Below are 18,565 nucleotides of genomic sequence, written 5' to 3'. Positions count from 1 at the left end.
GCTGTGCAGATCCTTCCATTCCCTGCTACCACATGTCAATGCTGACCTGAAACCCCCCTCCTTTCCAATCGCAGGCCTCCCAGAGCAAAACCCAGGCCGCTGGTGCTTCAGGCAGTACTGGCTGGACCCAGCAACACAGCCGTCAATAGTGCACACAGAGACCACAACTACACCCACCCCTAAGGGTAAGCTCCTTCACTTTTTACTTAAAATTGGATTTCAACCCAAGTGTTAACTCTTTATATGCCTAAGGAACACTGCTCTGGGGAGAGCTGGCCTGATTTCAATGATGTCTAGCACCATCTAGTGGTCACAGATTTAAGTGATACCAGGCTTCTAAAGCTGTTAGGGTTTTTTGCCAAGAGTCAGAAAAGGTTCAGGGAGTGAAAAATAAAATTGATAAAATCTAAATGACTTAATATTTCCGCTACCTAAAATAACTCAAAAGCAGAAACTTCTACTAGCAGAACAAAATTATATTTGCCTAATTTAGGGCAATATTTTACCAATTGCCCTCTCATTTTTGACAGGCAGAAAAGAATATAGTAACATCAGTTCAAAGCTATTAACTTTAGAACTGTAATTTTAATTTATTCTCCTAAAATCAAGCATCTTTTAATAAAAATATTATATATATAAATTGTACAGAAGAAATATGAAATTTAATATGTAAAACTTTCTCTATTGAAACGTTCAATTTATTTTCATGTCTCAGAAAATGTAGATATATTACTTTTACATTTTAAAAATCTTTTGACATTTTAAAGGATTTAGAAAATAGAAAATTTAATTCGTTGGTCAGTCATCCAGCCTACAAATGCAAGTTAACTGAAACACCATGAACAATCTTTAATGCTCTTCGAGTCACAGGAAACACAAAACTCAAAATATTGTTCTGTTATGGTTTGGGACTAATAGCATTAATCTGAAGAAAGAAGACTCTAATCATTTTAATCTTTAAATATATTTTCTCTTTTCATAATAAATCAAGAATATAATACTTTTATTTAATCCCTAACACACAATTTAAGCAAAGGAACAGTAAGGCCCAGAAGGACATCCACAAACCCAGAAGGGACAAGAAGCTGATACACACTAGATGCTGGCGTGACAGGCAGCTGGCAATCACTGGCTTACCTGGATGAGGAGGTGATGTGTGGGCCACCTGTCAATAGTGCTCCACTTCATCGTGGGCTTCCGTCCCACTTGATTATAGTACCTGTAAATGGCATTTAAGCTGCTGCCTGAAATATACAGAGGCCACTTAGTAGATGCATTTTGATTATGGTGAAAATAAAAAACAGACTCGTAAAGGTAGTATATATAAGTTCAAAGCAGGTCACTGCTTCTATACTGAATCAGTCTAATTACAATCATTTCAATACTCTAAAATGCATATAGATTTAACTACCCTGCAAATGAAGATCACTAAAAAGCAATCAATTTCAATGGACTTTCAAAGATTATTGATGTTAGTTCTAGTGAAAAACAAGATGACTGCAGAGTTATGAAATATAAGCAGTCATATTTGCAGGGACCAAGTCTTACAATTGAAAGTAGGTTGGCCAGGCGCAGTGGCTCACGCCTGTAATCCCAGTACTTTGGGAGGCCGAGGCTGGTGGATCACCTGAGGTCGGGAGTTTGACACCAGCCTGACTAACATGCAAAAAGCCTGTCTCTACTAAAAAATACAAAATTAGCCAAGTCTGATAGTACACCTGTAATCCCAGCTACTCGGGAGGCTGAGGTAGGAGAATCGCTTGAACCCAGGAGGCGGAGGTTGCGGTGAGCCGAGATCACGCCATTGCACTCCAGCCTGGGCAACAAGAGCGAAACTCCGTCACAAAAAAAAAAAAAAAAAAAAAAAAAAAAATGTTATTTTTTTTTTTCAGTTACAAAGGTTATCAATCCCATTATAGGAAACGTATGGGATGGGGAAGAAAGGAAAAAAGAAACTGACCATTATCCCAGCATGCTAATTACAGTCATTGTTTTACTCTAATATGGTTCTTTTTCTTTATAGATGTTTTGTTTTACAAAGTTGTAATTTTTAATACATATGCAATTCTGCATGCTGAGTATTTTGAGCATCTTTACTTAATATTAAGAGATAAATATTTTCCATGTTACGATAAAAGCTTTGTAACTATTGTTTGTTTGTTTGTGAGGCGGAGTTTTGCTCTTGCTGCCCAGGCTGGAGTGCAATGGCGCAATCCCGGCTCACTGCAACCTCTACCTCTCGGATTCAAGTGATTCTCCTGCCTCAGCCTCCTGAGTAGCTGGGATTACAGGTATGTTCCGCCATGCCCGGCTAATTTTGTATTTTTAGTAGAGACAGAGTTTCTCCATGTTGGTCAGGCTGGTCTCGAACTCCCAACCTCAGGTAATTGGCCCGCCTGGGTCTCCCAAAGTGCTGGGATTACAGGGGTTAGCCACCGCACCCAGCATAACTATTATTATTAATGGACTCATGATAAGGAGAGAACATTATTGAGGTTCCTGTGAGCTCTCATTCTCTAGAATAAGGTAAATGGACACCAAATCATTACAAGTAATCTAATAAACTTATATTTTTCTAAGAGAGAGATGGAAATCATGAAAATTCAAAGCCAAAACGAAGGCAGATGGTGTCAACCCAATGCAACCTTTTCCTGTCTAGGGGAGTTAGCATTGGCGTCACACCCGAATCCTATGAAACCAAGTCTAACACACAGCCTCTTCCTCAATGTTAACAAAGCGCAAGTCCCAAAACATTTCTATGCTTTCCATCACCAACCCACTGGGCTCTCTAACTATAAGAACTATTAGTGGCTGGGCGCGGTGGCTCAAGCCTGTAATCCCAGCACTTTGGGAGGCCGAGACGGGTGAATCACGAGGTCAGCAGATCAAGACCATCCTGGCTAACACGGTGAAACCCCGTCTCTACTAAAAAATACAAAAAACTAGCCGGGCGAGGTGGCGGGCGCCTGTAGTCCCAGCTACTCGGGAGGCTGAGGCAGGAGAATTGCGTACACCTGGGAGGCGGAGCTTGCAGTGAGCTGAGATCCGGACACTGCAGTCCAGCCTGGGCGACAGAGCGAGACTCCGTCTCAAAAAAAAAAAAAAAAAAGAACTATTAGTTAGGTTTCCAATTTAAAATGTTAGGAGAGAGCATATTTTAAATCAAATATACTCTCAGACTAAGACTCAACTTCCAAAACGATAAACAGGTTCAATTTTGGTGAGTAGAATACAGAAGAATTCAAATGGACTCCATTCAAGGTTCAAAAACAATCTCTCCAGAAATCAAAAAGTTGTCACCACCATATTCACATTACAGACCACACTTCACAGGTGGATATCATTTTCATATGTGCAAGAGGGCATCTGGACATATGTGTAAGGGAGCATCTGGCATTAGCTCTTTCAGGTTGTGTGGAAACTTTCAACAAACAATCCAAAGAAGTCATTAAGAAGGAGAAAAATGTGACTGAGAAATTCGTTTGTGATGAAGACATACACTGGCTCTGCCACAATAGTGCATGTCTAAAAGATCCAACAGATAAACAGCACCTGAGTGGCCTCGAAGAATTTATGTACTTCCCAAAGCCTTCCACAACTTGGATAGATGGATGTACCTGTCCTTATATGAGATACACTCAAGGAAAACTAAGCATATGCTGAAGGTTTGCATACACTGTCACTTGTTAGAGCCAGCCCTGAAATAAAAATCATAGTCAATCTCCTGTCATGTAAATAACAAACTTCTTAATTTATCTAATTGTGAGAGCAGCCATTTACATATTGAGGTATATTTCTTAAAACAAGGCAAAAGTAGAGCTTAAAAATTCATAAAATCTGACTCCTTCTCCAGTAACATATGACCAGACATTTTGAAGTTGTAGTGGTGCATTTCAAAAAGAAAAATAATAATTCAGGCCGAGTGCGGTGGCTCACGCCTGTAATCCCAGCGCTTTAGAGGCTGAGGCGGGTGGATCACTTGCGGCCAGGAGTTTGAGAACAGCCTGGCCAACATGGTGAAACCCATCTCTACCAAAAATACACAAATCAGCTGAGTGTGATGGTGCGTGCCTGTAATCCCAGCTACTCGGGAGACTGAGGCAGGAGAATCGCTTGAACCCTGGAGATGGAGGTTGCAATGACAGAGCGAGACTCTGTCTCAGAAAAAAAAGAAAGAAAAGAAATGATAATTTAAACTCTTGAGGGTATCTGAGAACTCAGGCATTTTAATGGGTTCTCTGAACAAATATTTAAGGCACATAACAAGCTTTGACTTTTTTCAATAGCCTTTTGATTCTCCTTATGGTTATAGAAATGATAAACATTAATATCCGAAAGCTATTTGGGACTAAGAATGTGCTGACCTCAGTCCTTGCAAGGGAATGCAAACAAATGTATCTGTGGGTGACAGCAGCAGCTTTGCCTACAATGAATGATACAGAGATTGCCAAACACCGATTATTCCCCAGCTCCAGTTAAATATACAGAAAACAACAAGTAGTAACATTTTCCAAAATCAAGAACACAGAAAATTTTGCAAAGGGAACCCCAAACTGGGCTTTAGTTTTACCAGCAACCAACTCATATCTGAAGCACAACAACAGCAATAAAATACCAGTATTTCCCATGTTGTATGGGCATCTTTGCTTTCAAAATGCAGTTACAATCTTTGCTACATCAGTAAGAAAATCTGGGTAGCCATAAAAAGGTTTATCACACAAACCTAAAAAGAGCCTTAAGGTTCATTACGGATCCATTACACAATGGCATTAAAGCACTGAACACTTACAGCCACTGCCTACCACCCACCATTTGTAATTCCCAGCCAAGTGGCCAATAATTCAAGGGACAGATGGACCATGAGATTTCAAATGGACTGACCTGAACTCTCGTGTTTAAAGAAGACAGGTTGAATTTGCCATTCAAATTGCAAATGATTCATCCTTCCCTCCAGTAGTACTGACACTCCTTGGTTATTTTTGCCAGCACCATATCTACCTTTCTACTGGCAGAGAGATGCCCTTACCTGTGGTGGAGCAGCTGTACTGTGGATACTGTGTGAAGGCAATAGCCCTTTCTAGGCCATCTCTCTCCATCTCCTCAATTGCTTCTTCTGTTAAAGGATGGACGTACCGAAATCCAATATAGTATTTGTGAGGGGCTATTAGGAAGCACACGTGGAAAGGAGAAAGTGTTAATCTTTACATAGATTCCTCAGAGTCACCGAACATAATGCAATGCCCAGAACAAAGAACAGTTCGTGTAATTTCCTATGGCACTAATGGTGGAGGCAAGTTTAGCATATTCCTTGGATCGTATCCACTCTTCAGCTGGTATGTGGAATTTTAATCACGATTTTCTGGGATCAGCACCCCACCCACACATCTTTACTGCACAGTGGTTTTTAAAACTCAAACTTCTCTTCCTAATTCTCTGTTCTTGGCTGGCCTAAGAAAGCGTCAAGAGAAAGGAGGAAAAAACAACACTGATTCTAAAATATAACTTCCTCCTGCATACCAGATACTATAGTAGACACTGGGCATTATTTTTTTATTTTATTTTTTATTTTTGAGACAGAGTCTCCCTCTGTCGCCCAAGCTGGAATGCAGTGGCTCGATCCTGGCTCATTGCAAGCTGTGCCTCCTGGGTTCACGCCATTCTCCTGCCTCAGCCTCTTGAGTAGCTGGGACTACAGGCACCCACCACCATGCCTGGCTAATTTTTTGTATTTTTAGTAGAGACGAGGTTTCACCGTGTTAGGCAGGATGGTCTCGATCTCCTGACCTTCTGATCCGCCCGCCTTGGCCTCCCAAAGTGTTGAGATTACAGGCGTGAGCCACCACGCCCGCCCATATTTTTTTAATCATTTAAACCTGATTTTTCAGATAAGGAAACAGAGACTCTGAAGGTTAACTGAACTATCCAAAGTCATACCTTGCAGGTGGTCGAGCTGGAATTAGAGCCTGGGTCGCCCGACCCATGCTTCTCACTCCTCCCAGAACCCCCCTCACCCGGCTCCTATTACCCAGTTCCCTGAAACCCCAGGCCAACTCGTTTATACATAAAAAAAGAAAGAGTTCTTGGATATGTAAAAAAATTCATTGATAACAAATGATTAAAATGATTCTCCTCATTACACACATAAAACAGTGCTTAATTTGGAGGTGCCACGTGGGATTGAAAGCCATCGTTCTTGGTATCTAAATGGCCCACGCCTGATGCATATCCTCGTGTTCTTTCCCTGTCCTTTCACTAATACCCTCTTCTATCTTCTTTATCCTCCCGCATCTTCCTTTCCTATGGTTCAAAAACATCCACACCACATAATTGCTTAAGCATGTATACAGTCATAAAACTACAAGTTTCCTAAACTTACTTAGTCTTGTTTCCTTGTCTTTTCATAGGATTACATATAACTTACACTCAGGGATGACAGTGAGAATCACTACATGAATGTCAGGTAATAATAAGACCATGATAATGTTACTGTCCAAAGCATTAGCAGGGGCTGCAACTATGAATGTGACATAAATTGCCACAAGAAACATTTAGGTTACAGTGAAGGAGAAGACGGGAGTTTATCTCATTTAAACATAGATATATACAAGGATGACATTCCTCCTAACTTGACCCAGAGAACTATGAGCCAATGGAACACATTCCCAAGGGAGAAGCAGAATGCCGTTAGGCGAGAGAAGCACATGTGCGCACAGAAAGGCTAGTTGGACTCAGTAGTCTCTGGTTGGGGACTGCAAGGGAGAGGAAGGAAGTAAAACTGAATCATTTTTAGTGCTCTGTCCATTTTCAGGCCACGAATTTCATGCTGCCTTGCATAAAATGATCCCTAGCAGTTAAAATATATCAGAGGACATGATCCCATAAGCAAACTCCAAATGACTTAATTGTTCAAAGACTATGTGCTTTGTGCTAAAAACTGCCAACTATTACAATACCATCAAAACCCTTGAGGCAACTCTTGGTGATCCGAGCTGAGGTTTAGCAAGCAAGTGGAAACTGTTTTCGAATCTACTTTGAAACAATACAATGATCAGAATGACATCCCCAGTGCTGCAGGTCAACTGGCTTCTCACATTTTCTTTTCACCTGTCCAGTAGCTGAAGATTACAGTCTAAATGCCTGGAGTCTGGGAGTGCCTCAAATTGTGCACACTAAGAGGTAGAGGGGCTGCCCTTGCAGATAAAGACACAGCAGGTGGCCACATTTTAAAGTGAGACAGAGAAAAATACCCTAGAAAGAACTGATAATGTTTTCTAAATGCTTTCTAAAGACAACCTGTAAACACATATTGTAGAAAAAGCGGCAATGTACTCTCCAACTGGGCATATCCTGAAGAACCAACAGTGTTCATGGAGGCCCCTTGTCCACCAGGGTGGGTTTCACACAGAGGCTGGCTGTCCCTGGAAGGACGCAGGGACGGGAAGGAGCATCTCTGATGTTAACCAGCGCCACATCTCATGGGCACATCTGGCCAGAGTGAGCCCAAAACACATCACTCACTGGCCTAGCCTAGGTACCCTCAGAGCAGCCGTCTAATGTAAACAGTCTTCAGCCAGAACTACTAAAAGATAGAGAAACTAGATTTTTAAACAGCAAAACTTCATTAATTTAGCATATACAATAGTTCAAATGTCCGATTTGTACATGATTTTTTGAAAGAAAAGTTTGAAATATCTAGCAAATGCTTCTTAATTTGTATCAGATCATGAACCCTGTGCTAATCATGAATTAAAAAGCTCACGTATATTGAATTTTTGTCATGTTAATGCCTTTCAGGATTATCTCATTTAATTTTCACAAGGATCTAGGAGTTGGGTTCTATTACCATCCCCATTTTCTAGCTGAGGCTTAGTGAAGTAAGTAAACTGCCTGAACCAGAACAGGGAAGCCAGCACCATCAGAGAAAAGAACCTATACTCCTAACCACACTGCATCCGGTAAAGAACAGAATTATTTCATGAGTCACTAAAAGCAGTTACAAGCCAAACAGTTAAACTACAATTTGTATAGCATATTTGAGATTTAAACTTTCCATCACATGATTACACTTCTCATCTATTTCCGTATCTATTCTCTACATTTCTGCAATGCAACTACATGAAACCACTTCCTGATATAACTCACTGTCTTAGTTAACTGGTCAATTCTATGAAACCAGTGCAAGTCTCAAAATGTCCACACTGGCTACCAAGCAACAACCACTTCCCTAAAAAATGACAGCATGAAACGTGTTTATCTGTTTGCAATTATCACATTTTCTGGCCTAAAGAGAATTTTTCTTAATAGAAATAAATGAATAGACATAGTTCAAAAGTAAACTTTACAATTGTATAGGAAAGAAAGGATCAGAAGGGAGGAGAAATGAGAAGGAGATGGAGAGGTACCCCCAGCAGCCTCATCAGAGACAGGAGGTGGCGGGAAGGATGCCCTTCTGTCTATTCCTTTTTCAAGTCTGACAACTCTAGCAGGGCTTCAACTCCTGGGCTCACGCAATCCTTCTGCCTCAGCCTCCCAAACAGCTGGGGTGTGCCCCACCCCCATGCTTACTAGGGCTCTTTATAATGATGGGTACTACAGTAACATAAAAACAGGAAAAATGGGAACCTTTCTGCCTCCTCTTCCCACTGAAGACACCATAGCAATTGCAAATCTGGTTCATAATAGACGTTTGTTTTTTTTTTGAGACAGGGTCTCACTCTGTCGCCCAGGCTGGAGTGCAATGGCGTGATCGTGGCTCACTGTAGCTTCAACCTCCCTGGCTCAAGCGATCCTTCCACCTTAGCCTCACAAATAGCTGGGCCTCCAGGTGTGTGCCACCATGCCTGACTAATTTGTTATTGTTGTTATTCTTGTTGTTGTGTGTGTGTGTGTGTGTGTGTGTGTGTAGACAGAGTTTCACCATGTTGCTCAGGCTGGTCTTGAACTCCTGGGCTCAAGCGATCCAGCCGCCTTGGTCTCCCAAAGTGCTGGGATTACAGACATGAGCCACCACGCCAGGCCCACAAGAAATCTTTGATTGGGATAAACTGTTAATGACTGGAGTTTGTTCTCTATCAAGTAGGTGTGAATGGAGGGCTGACATTTTAAAGGTGCACTGCGGCATGCACGGAGGAACTGCATAAGAAATGCCCTTGAGCCACAGCTGAAAGCAGGAAGCAAGCCAAATATGCAGAAGCACAGTTGAACGATTTTCCATGTGAGGTGATCTGAGAAGGCGCCAAGACCCTTTGTTACTTTGTGCCATGGGAGCCAGTGGATTCTGAGAGCAGCTGGAGTGGACGCTTGCTCAGTGATGTCGGGAAAGAGTGAAATGCTCCTTTTGGTCCTGCCTAGTGGAGCTGTTCTCCTTGAGGGTTCCCAATGTCACACACCTATCCTGATCCCAAAGCTCTAAGATATATTTGCGATGAATGTAAATATTCATGTGTCCTAAGATGTACCTGTTTTTGGTTTTAACATTTCACATATCAGTCCAGTCTACAATAGATGGTGTCTTAAAATTAACTGGTAGTGCTTTTGTGTCTTAGTATTATACAAAAACAGCTGTCCTGCAATCAATTGTGTCTTCAATGTGTTTAATATGGCATTTTTACTTCATCCATGCATTTAGTGGTTCATTCTGCACACTATTATTCTGGATAGAGGTTCTCAGATGTGCACAATCCTCTTTTTGGTGCCATATCCAATGAGGACCTTCAATACCTTATGATGATGATATCCTGAGAGCTGACAGCATCACTGCAAGTTGCTTAGTGTCTTGTGGCTTCCATGATAGCTAGCTAATACTGCTCTAAATATTCTAATTAGCTATCCAACCAGAAAGAAAAGGCAATAGCAACAGACTCAATTTATTTCCCAAAGATTTCTTTCCAGCATAATGATGTATGCATCTTTTATTTATGGTATGTTGCTTATGCCTTATACTCTACCTCAACTTAACAAACATCTCGAACTTCCTTTTGAAACTCATGTCCCAAATCCTCAGCTTTTTTTCACTTGTAATGTAAGAAGTCATAACAAAGGCTAAAGGTCAAGGGATAATGCCTGGAGACCTAAATTAAATGACCATGTATTATGTAGAAACACCACAAATCGAGTTGCCAGTACATATGAAGCATTTAGCTTCTACTACTGTTTTGAATTTCATAACTACTTTGAAAGAACTAATCTAGTTACATGTTAATGAAGAAACACCATACCTGTGTTGGGGGACAATTCATCCAGCAGCTTCACCATGCCCTCTCCCTGCTTGGAAGTCCATATCTTGATGGGGGACCCGCCTCCAATCCTGCGGTACTGCTCTTGAATCTTGGGGGTTCGACGTTTGGCGATGAATGGTGCCAGCTTACTAAATCATTTAACACACAGGTAAGTGGATTTTATTCCACCTTAGCAACCTGAGAAATGTTTCCTACTCAATAAAAAAAAAAAAAAATAAGCAAAATTTTAGAGAGCCTAACAAGATTAAGCCTTTAAAATAGAAGCTTGAGGTCACTGACAATAGCCAGCTGTCTTGTTGTAGATTACGGAGCCAAAGCTAGACCCTCTCTGAGGAATACCCAGCTGTGCTCCACAAGTTGTTCCAGTAGCACACCCTGAAGATTCAGGACACACAGCACCCATGCGGAGAACCCTGGATGTGTGCTAGCTACGAGAGTAACACATTTTGATCCCACACCTAACGAGAACTAGGATATAAGACAAAGGCAGTATACATTTCTCTTAATTTAAAAAATAAAGTCTATTAATCTTATAGATACACTTGCATATAGGAGCAAAGATGTATGCATAAGAATATTCACTATATTCACTGTAATACTGTAAACAACCTAATTGTCCAACATGAAGCACGGATTAAACAAATGAAGTTACAGCCATATCATGCAATTCTAAATAGTAATCAAAAAATGAGCCAGACCTATATATCGATATAATGTTATGAAACAAGATACAGTGTTAAGTTTAAAAAAAAAAAAAAAAAGGAAAGTTTCAAATATAGTACATAAGTACCTTCACATTTGTGTAACAAAGTGGGGGAGGTGTGTGTGTGTGTGCGTATGTATGTCTATACTTGGATATGCACAGACTATTTCTGGATGTAACAGAGTTGACCTCCAGGTGGGTAACTGGGGGTGCAAGGGGAAAGGGACATTTGCCCTTTACTGTAATTACTTTTATACTATGTGTAGTTCTTATCGCATGCATGTATTAATTTTTCATTACAAAAATCTATTTTGAAAGAAAAAGGAGAGAAGGAAGAAGGGAAAGAAGGATGAAAGGAAAAGAAGGGCAGCAACAATCCATATTTATAGTACAAATGAATAATAATCATTGCTTCCCTGACTGTTAATCAGCCGTTAAGTGCCAAGGACAAATACATCTTTAAAAATCTTTAAAGGTGCTTAGGCTATGTCAAGACAACTGCAATTTCCAGGGCTCTGGGGAGCAAAGGGCTCAAGGAGAATCCTCACTAACTTATTTGCTCTCTCCCCCTGAAATTTTCTGATATCATATCCTTCTGATATCCAATAGAAAACAATGCTGCTGCTTTAACCATTACCAGATACGCATTAAAACAATTTACTGGTTTGAAACTACAGAATTGAGAGACGCATGTCAATGCAGTGCCAAGGTTATAATCAAGTCGTGGTGTTTATATGGATCTCACTTCTGAATAGGAAGCGTCATGAGGTCTCGGTCCAAGAAGAGTCTCAGAAGGAAGTCGTGAACATCTCCGAGGGTTTCGGGGCCTCCCATGTTTAGCATTAATATTCCAGTTTTGGGTTTCCTACATAAAATAAAATACAATGGTTGATTTGTCACACTTCTTATTTTCTTCCAGGGTGGAATCTTGGTTCAGCCAGCAACTCTTATCTAACCTGTTCCGTACAAAGGTAAATACTACGGCTCTCTTCACTGCCATCACACGGATACCTATTCAGGGACATCTGTGGCCTCCAGTTCCTCATGGTCCCAGCTCAGACGCGGACCTTTGTCTTTTGGCTTAATCCACGATATCAGTCTTCACTCAGCTAGAAATGTTTCCCTTTTAAAGTCTCAGCCTGAACAGAGATCGAATCTTTAGGGACTGGGAGTCAAGGTAGAAGTCTAAAATTGTCCTGAGGCTAAAGCATTTGTACATGTGAATGCCATGCGAATACAGAGGTTACCCGACCTCTCCCAACTTCAGGTTTCCTCATCTGGAAAACACAGCACCCACCACCTACTCAAAATGCTGTTTTGAGAATTCAGTGGTAACAGTTTCAGTCACTTAGCACGTGCAGGCACATGGTAAGTTCTACTCTACACAGAGCAGGGTTACCCCCTAATTTTAAACCTCCACAGTCTAATACCAGCCCATCCCCACTCTTGCATCTACTCTTGTCTCTTTAGTCAATGATTAAATTAAATGAGTACTGACTGAAATTATTTTTTACATTTTATTGTATTTTTGAAATGGAGTCTCACTCTGTCACCCAGGCTGGAGTGCAGTGGTACGATCTCAGCTCACTACAACCTCCGCCTCCCAGATTTAAACAATTCTCCTGCCTCAGCCTCCTAAGTAGCTGGGATTACAGGCACCCGGGCTAATTTTTGTATTTTTACTAGAGATGGCGTCTTGCCATATTGGCCAGGCTGGTCTCAAAATCCTGACCTCAGGAACCTTATTACTTGCTCCTCTGCTTCCTTCTCTAGGACCTCCCTCTATTCCTTCACCCGTGGCTCCTGTTATGATAAACTTCTCCTCTCCATCCTGCATGTAAATTCACTGCTAGATAATTCCTCCAAGAACTGGTGCTAACATTCAAATTAGTCCCAGGCTAGAGAATCAACCACTGAATGAGCAGGAAGAAGCAAAAAGAAAGCAGAGCTCTATAACAAGTTTTAGGTCAAGCAGTTTCTGGAAACTTAAAAAAACAAAGTACTAGGCAAAAATGTAAACCTAAAATCCAGATCAAGCTCCAGAGTCAACACAGCCCAAAGTGAGCCAGGCCAGGAGCTCTCCACTCCTAAGCCCCGCCAGAGAGCAAGGCGAAGCCGGAGCAGGACCAGGAGCCATCAGAAGACCTTGTGTGTCCCCATGAACAGGTAGCCATGGGATGGCAATAACTGGGGAACTAAAGAACAAGGAGCATTTCTTCCATTCACTCATCTTTTTTTCATTCTTAAAAATTGAGATATAACTCACATACCATAAAATTCACCATAATCTGAACAATTCAGAGGTTTCTAATACATAAGGAAGGGCAGGAAACCACCACAACTATCTAACTCCAGGACATCTTTACCCCACAAAGAATCTTTGTATCCATTAAAGCCACTCCCCATTCCCTCCCTTCTCACCCCTGGCAACCACTAATCTACTTTCTGGGTCTATAGATTTGCCTATTCAGGACATTTCTGGGTCTATAGATTTGCCTATTCATGTCATAGCATGAATCAGTACACTTCACTCCTCTTTATTGCTAAATAATATTTCATTATATGGTTGTACCCTCTATTCACTTTCAATAAAGCAGCTGAAAAATAACCAGCCTGAAGTTTATCTAAACACCGTTATTACGAGTGCTGAGGGGTCTACTTCCTCAATCTCCTACACCAGACCACGTCTGACTACAGCAGCGACTAAGCCAACGCTGCTGAGACAGAGCCTGTATAGAAAAACATTCTTTATGTGCTTGACAACTAACGATACTACGATGACATCTTTTTTTCTTTTTTTCTTTTTTTTTTTTTTGAGACAGGGTCTCACTCGGTCACCAAGGCTGGGGTGCAGTTGCACAAACAAGGCCCACTGCATCCTCGACCTCCCGAGCTCAAGCGATCCTCCCGCTTCAGCCTCCTGAGGAGCTGGGACCACAGGCACCTGCCTCCATGCCTGATTACTTTTTAAATTTTTTTATAGAGACGGAGTCTTGCCATGTTGCCCAGACTGGTCTCAAACTCCTGGCTCAGGCTCCCAAAGTGCTGAGATTACAGGTGTGAGCCATTGTCCCGGGCTTATGATGACATCTTAATGGGTAATTTGTAAACAATTATTAACAACATTTGGCAATAATGTAAGGCAGCAGCGTATGTCAGATGTAAACAGATGGAAACTTTTCTTGATCAAACCTATTGTAAGTGAATGAGGTAAAAATCTGATTTCTCAACTTAATTTTTCAGAATACGAATCAATTCCTGGGGAAGGAGAAATATGGCATTACAATGAGGTCAGGGATTTTCTCATTTAGACCCCATTATAAAGATTAACTAAGGTCCCTTTTCACATCATTGTCTTCGACCAGGGTTTCTCAACCTCAGCACTACTGACGTGTGGGGCTGGAGAGTCCTTTGTTGTAGAGGACTGTACTGTGCAATGCGGGAGGCTTAACAGCATACCTGGCCTCTACCTACAGATGACAACAGCACGCACCCCACCCCAGTGTGACAACCAAAAATGTCTCCAGACATTGCCAAATTTGTCCCAGGAGGCAAAAATGCCCCCTTCCCCCTACTGAGAATCACTGTCTTAGAGGAAGAGGGCTTCATCCCCTTTTTAAAAACCAAGCAACTGCAGTGAAGATGTGGTTGTTAGATAACTCTTCCATGCTCGAGTCCTACGACTGCATTAACAGGGGTGTGTTGAGTTTTCTTTCCTTGATATTTGAAAATTCCAGATGCATTATTTTGTGATATTTCTTTAATCTTTCTACTTAGAACACCAGTCTTCTCCTGGGATCCTGTCTTTCGCCCTCAAAATCTGTGACTCACAATAAATTAAGTGCATTTCCCATGGATTGCTGCCAGTTAACAGATTACTGGTTAAAAAACCTCAGGCTAAAAGATTTACCCAAGCCACAGACAGTATCAGTGTGCAAACGGGATTTAGAGCTGTTTTTCATCTATAACACCTGAGCTCAGAACAAGAGTGGCTTTAAAGGGGATGCTACTCTGCCCTGCTCACGGTTTTGCAAACCCATGTTGATCTTACACATTAAAGAGATGCACACGACTTGAAAATACCTAAATACACATGCACTTAATTCAAAACTGTGTTGTGCATGATGAATAGCGCATTAGTAAGTCCTAGTCTGACACCCCTCTATTCTAGAATGTGAAGTGAAAGCTTTAGTCAAGGGCCTCCATCTCCTCTCCTTCCAGACAGAACACACCTGAGACCAAGGTCTGAACGTTCATGTTCCGTTTGTTTTAACATAAAAGTGTATACAGCAAAATATATTTAAAATGTCTCACTTGGAAAGGTTTCCACATTTTGCCATTTTTATATCCCGGGACTCTCAAAATACAAGGTTTTTCCTTGAAATATTGAATGTACGTAACAGAAACTTAAGCTTGTCAATTCATAAACAATAATTCTATTCTACTCTATATGGTCAGCCTCAAGAAAAAGTAGTAAGATCCCAGCTCTTCATTGAACCTCTAAGACATGATTGGCCTGTGGGTCTACGATGCCTCTAGAACAGAATTTGGCGAACTACAGCCCAGGCACTAAATCTGTGTACACACATACACCCCTACTGCCTGCTTTTGTAAAGAAAGTTTTACTGGAACACAGCTCCCCTCATTGTTTATGTAATATCTGTGGCTGCTCTCACATTACAACAGCAGAGTTGAATAGCAGCAAAAGAGAGAGTTTGGCCTACAAAGCCTGAAAAATTTACTGCCTAACCCTTTACAGAACGAATCTGTCAACCCCAGCCTAGTGTAGTGTCTACCCTAGTACTGCAATCTAGTCCAGCCCAAGCATTAAGCAGCGCAATGCCTTCATAATGTCTGCCATCAGAATAATCCACAAAGACACTCATTGCTTCACCATTTCTAGTATTAAAAAACTAGAAATCACCTACACGTCCCATAATGTTGGACAGGGTAGTTTATGACTTAATAAAATACTCTTCCGTTACTAAAATAATATAGACAAATATTTATATGATGATAAATAAAAAGAGGGCATTATAAATACATGATGTATAGTACGGTCACATCTTGCTAAATACATACAGAGTGAATCTTAATAGTCATACAGACAAAATTGGCCTGGCTGGTCGTTCACACCTGTAATCTCAGCACTCTGGAAGGTTGAGGCAGGAGGCCTGCTTAACCCCAGCAGTTCAAGACAAGCCTGAGAAATACAGTAAGACCTTGTCTCTATTTTTTTTTTTTAAGAAGAGAGAAACAAAATATCGGGTGGTAAGACCTTTCATAATGTTTAAAGTATTTTTTTTCCCTATCTGTATTCTCTAAAATGATCCCATGTATTTTATATAAAGATGATCTAAAGTTACTTCGTAGAATTTAAAGATTTTCATTTAATTTTAATAATATTAAGGCTACTTATATTAATGAGTTGCCACTAGAATAACACACAAATGAAATAATTTTTCTTCCAGGATTCCACATTGAATCAGTTCTTCAGTTTCTATCAAATCCCAACCGTCAGTACTTATGGCTTAAGTGGGGAGAGGGGCTGGGAAGGGCAAGGAGAAATGGAATGGGTCCTTCTTGGCAGGCTGCCAGATGAAGAAGATATCCAATGCCCATCCCCAAGTAACCTCAAGTTACACAGCACTAAATCATCATACTTATGATCATACAGCAGAAAATAATAAACACACAATAAGAAAATTTTGGTTTTGGCCAGGCACGGTGGCTCGTGGCTCATGCCTGTAATACCAGCACTTTGGGAGGCCACAGCAGGAGAACTGCTGGAAGCCAAGAGTTCAAAACCAACCTAGGCAGCAAAGTAAGATCCCATCTTTACAAGAAAAACAAATTTTTAATTAGCTGGGTGTGGTGGTGTGTACCTGTAGTCCTAGCCACTCAGGAGGCTGAGACAGGAGGATCGCTTAAGCCCAGGAGTTCAAGGATGCAGTGAGCCATGCACTGCACTACAGCCTGGGTGACAGTGCAACACTTCTCAAAATAAAAACAGTGGCTCATGCCTGTAATCCCAGCACTTTGGGAGGCCAAGGCAGGTGGATCACTTGAAGTTAGGAGTTCGAGAGCAGCATCGCCAACATGGTGAAACCCCATCTCTGCTAAAAATACAAAATTAACTGGGTATGGTGGCACACACCTGTAATCCCAGTTACTTGGGAGGCTGAGGCAGGAGAATCGCTTGAACCTGGGAGGTGTAGGTTGCAGTGAGAAAAGATCAAGACACTGCACTCCAGCCTGGGTGAAAGAGCAAGACTCCCTCTAAAAAAAAAAAAATCTATATATATATATATATATATATAGATACATATATATATGACTGGGTGTGGTGGCTCATGCCTGTAATCCCAGCACTTTGGAAGGCCGAGGCAGGCGGATCACTTGAAGTCAGAAGTTCGAGACCAGCCTGGCCAACATAGTGAATTCCCATCTCTACAAAAAATACAAAAATTAGCCAGGCATGGTGGTGTGTGCCTGTAATCCCAGCTACTTGGGAAGCTGAGACATGAGAATTGCTGGAACCCGGGAGGTGGAGGTTGCAGTAAGCCGAGATTGTGCCACCGCACTCCAGCCTAGGTGACAGAGTGAGACTCTCTCAAAAAAATAAAAAATTATACATATATATATTATACACACATACTCATACCTGTATAATTTTCATCAAACAATGTGTGATCTAGGAGAAAGGTCATGGAGTTAAATAGGTCCTAGCTACTTTATCTCGCTCTGCCTGATATTAAAGGGTGCTGTTTCTATGTACTCATCTCGATAACTTCCCTTTATAGAGTCTTCTGTTGCCTCTGTACAGAGGAAGACTTGGGAGCAGTTGTGACTTCTGTTACTAAAGAGGACCCTTGCAACAATGCCATGCCTGCTGCCAGCCACCAACAACAGAAGAGGTGAGGTATGAAACGTGTACTTCACTTCTTTAATAGATGATAAATCATATTACTTCCTTTATAATTATGTTCACTGTGTTAAGGGATGAAAAACAATCCTCTAGTTTCCTATAGAAATTCTTGGTAGATCAGTTATTCGTTATCCTGTACAGAACATACATTTCATAGGCATAATTATGTTAGGTTCATAAATACATTTCCAGCATATATAATTTGTGTTATATGACATATTCCAGAACCAAATTCTTAACACAATTTGCAGACTGTACTCAACTGTGTCTTTTAACAATAGCCCTGTTGCGAGGAAAGATCCAGTGGGGAAGGAGGGTGTAAAATCTATGGTTTAACAGCCGTTGAAAGGAAGCCAAGAAAATAGCACACCGCTCCTTCCACACTGGCTTTTCCCAGCACCTTTCCTCCTAGGCAGCTAGGTGTCTGCATCAATAAAGAGAAATCCTTGTTTGTACCTGATGTTAGCCTCATACCTCTTCTGCGGTTGAACTTGAGGTTTTGCATGCTGGGCATGCTGGGCTGTTTCTGTGGCGGCGGCTGCTGCAGCTGCACCGGACTTCCACCTCCATGGCTGACAGACCCTCCAGCTGCTGGATGCCACTGTGACAAAATTAAAGTGCTCGCATGAAATCCAGCAGGAAAGTAATTTCTTCTGAAGAAGTCCTCAGAGCAGAATTCCTGGATTTAAAATTTAA

At 41.3% G+C, this 18,565-nt stretch overlaps 1 protein-coding gene across 3 annotated transcripts in view; it reads right to left on the bottom strand.

Annotated features, from left to right (window-relative positions):
* The window catches only part of FECH (ferrochelatase), a 39,362-nt gene that overhangs the window by 14,344 nt on the left and 6,453 nt on the right, over positions 1-18,565 (bottom strand). For 2 of the 3 annotated variants that reach the window (XM_008013984.3, XM_008013982.3), the window contains exons 2-6: positions 18,326-18,470; positions 11,687-11,806; positions 10,218-10,366; positions 5,027-5,161; positions 1,138-1,244 (exon numbers count right to left, since the gene is read on the bottom strand). In XM_008013984.3, the coding sequence (XP_008012175.2) occupies positions 1,138-1,244; positions 5,027-5,161; positions 10,218-10,366; positions 11,687-11,806; positions 18,326-18,470 (656 nt within the window). The remainder of the gene's footprint in view (positions 1-1,137; positions 1,245-5,026; positions 5,162-10,217; positions 10,367-11,686; positions 11,807-18,325; positions 18,471-18,565) is intronic. The other variant, XM_008013983.3, reaches the window with a different exon arrangement.

The sequence above is a fragment of the Chlorocebus sabaeus genome, chromosome 18, assembly GCF_047675955.1.
Source record: "Chlorocebus sabaeus isolate Y175 chromosome 18, mChlSab1.0.hap1, whole genome shotgun sequence".
Lineage (NCBI taxonomy): Eukaryota > Metazoa > Chordata > Mammalia > Primates > Cercopithecidae > Chlorocebus > Chlorocebus sabaeus.
This window is presented reverse-complemented; position numbering and strand designations above follow the sequence as displayed.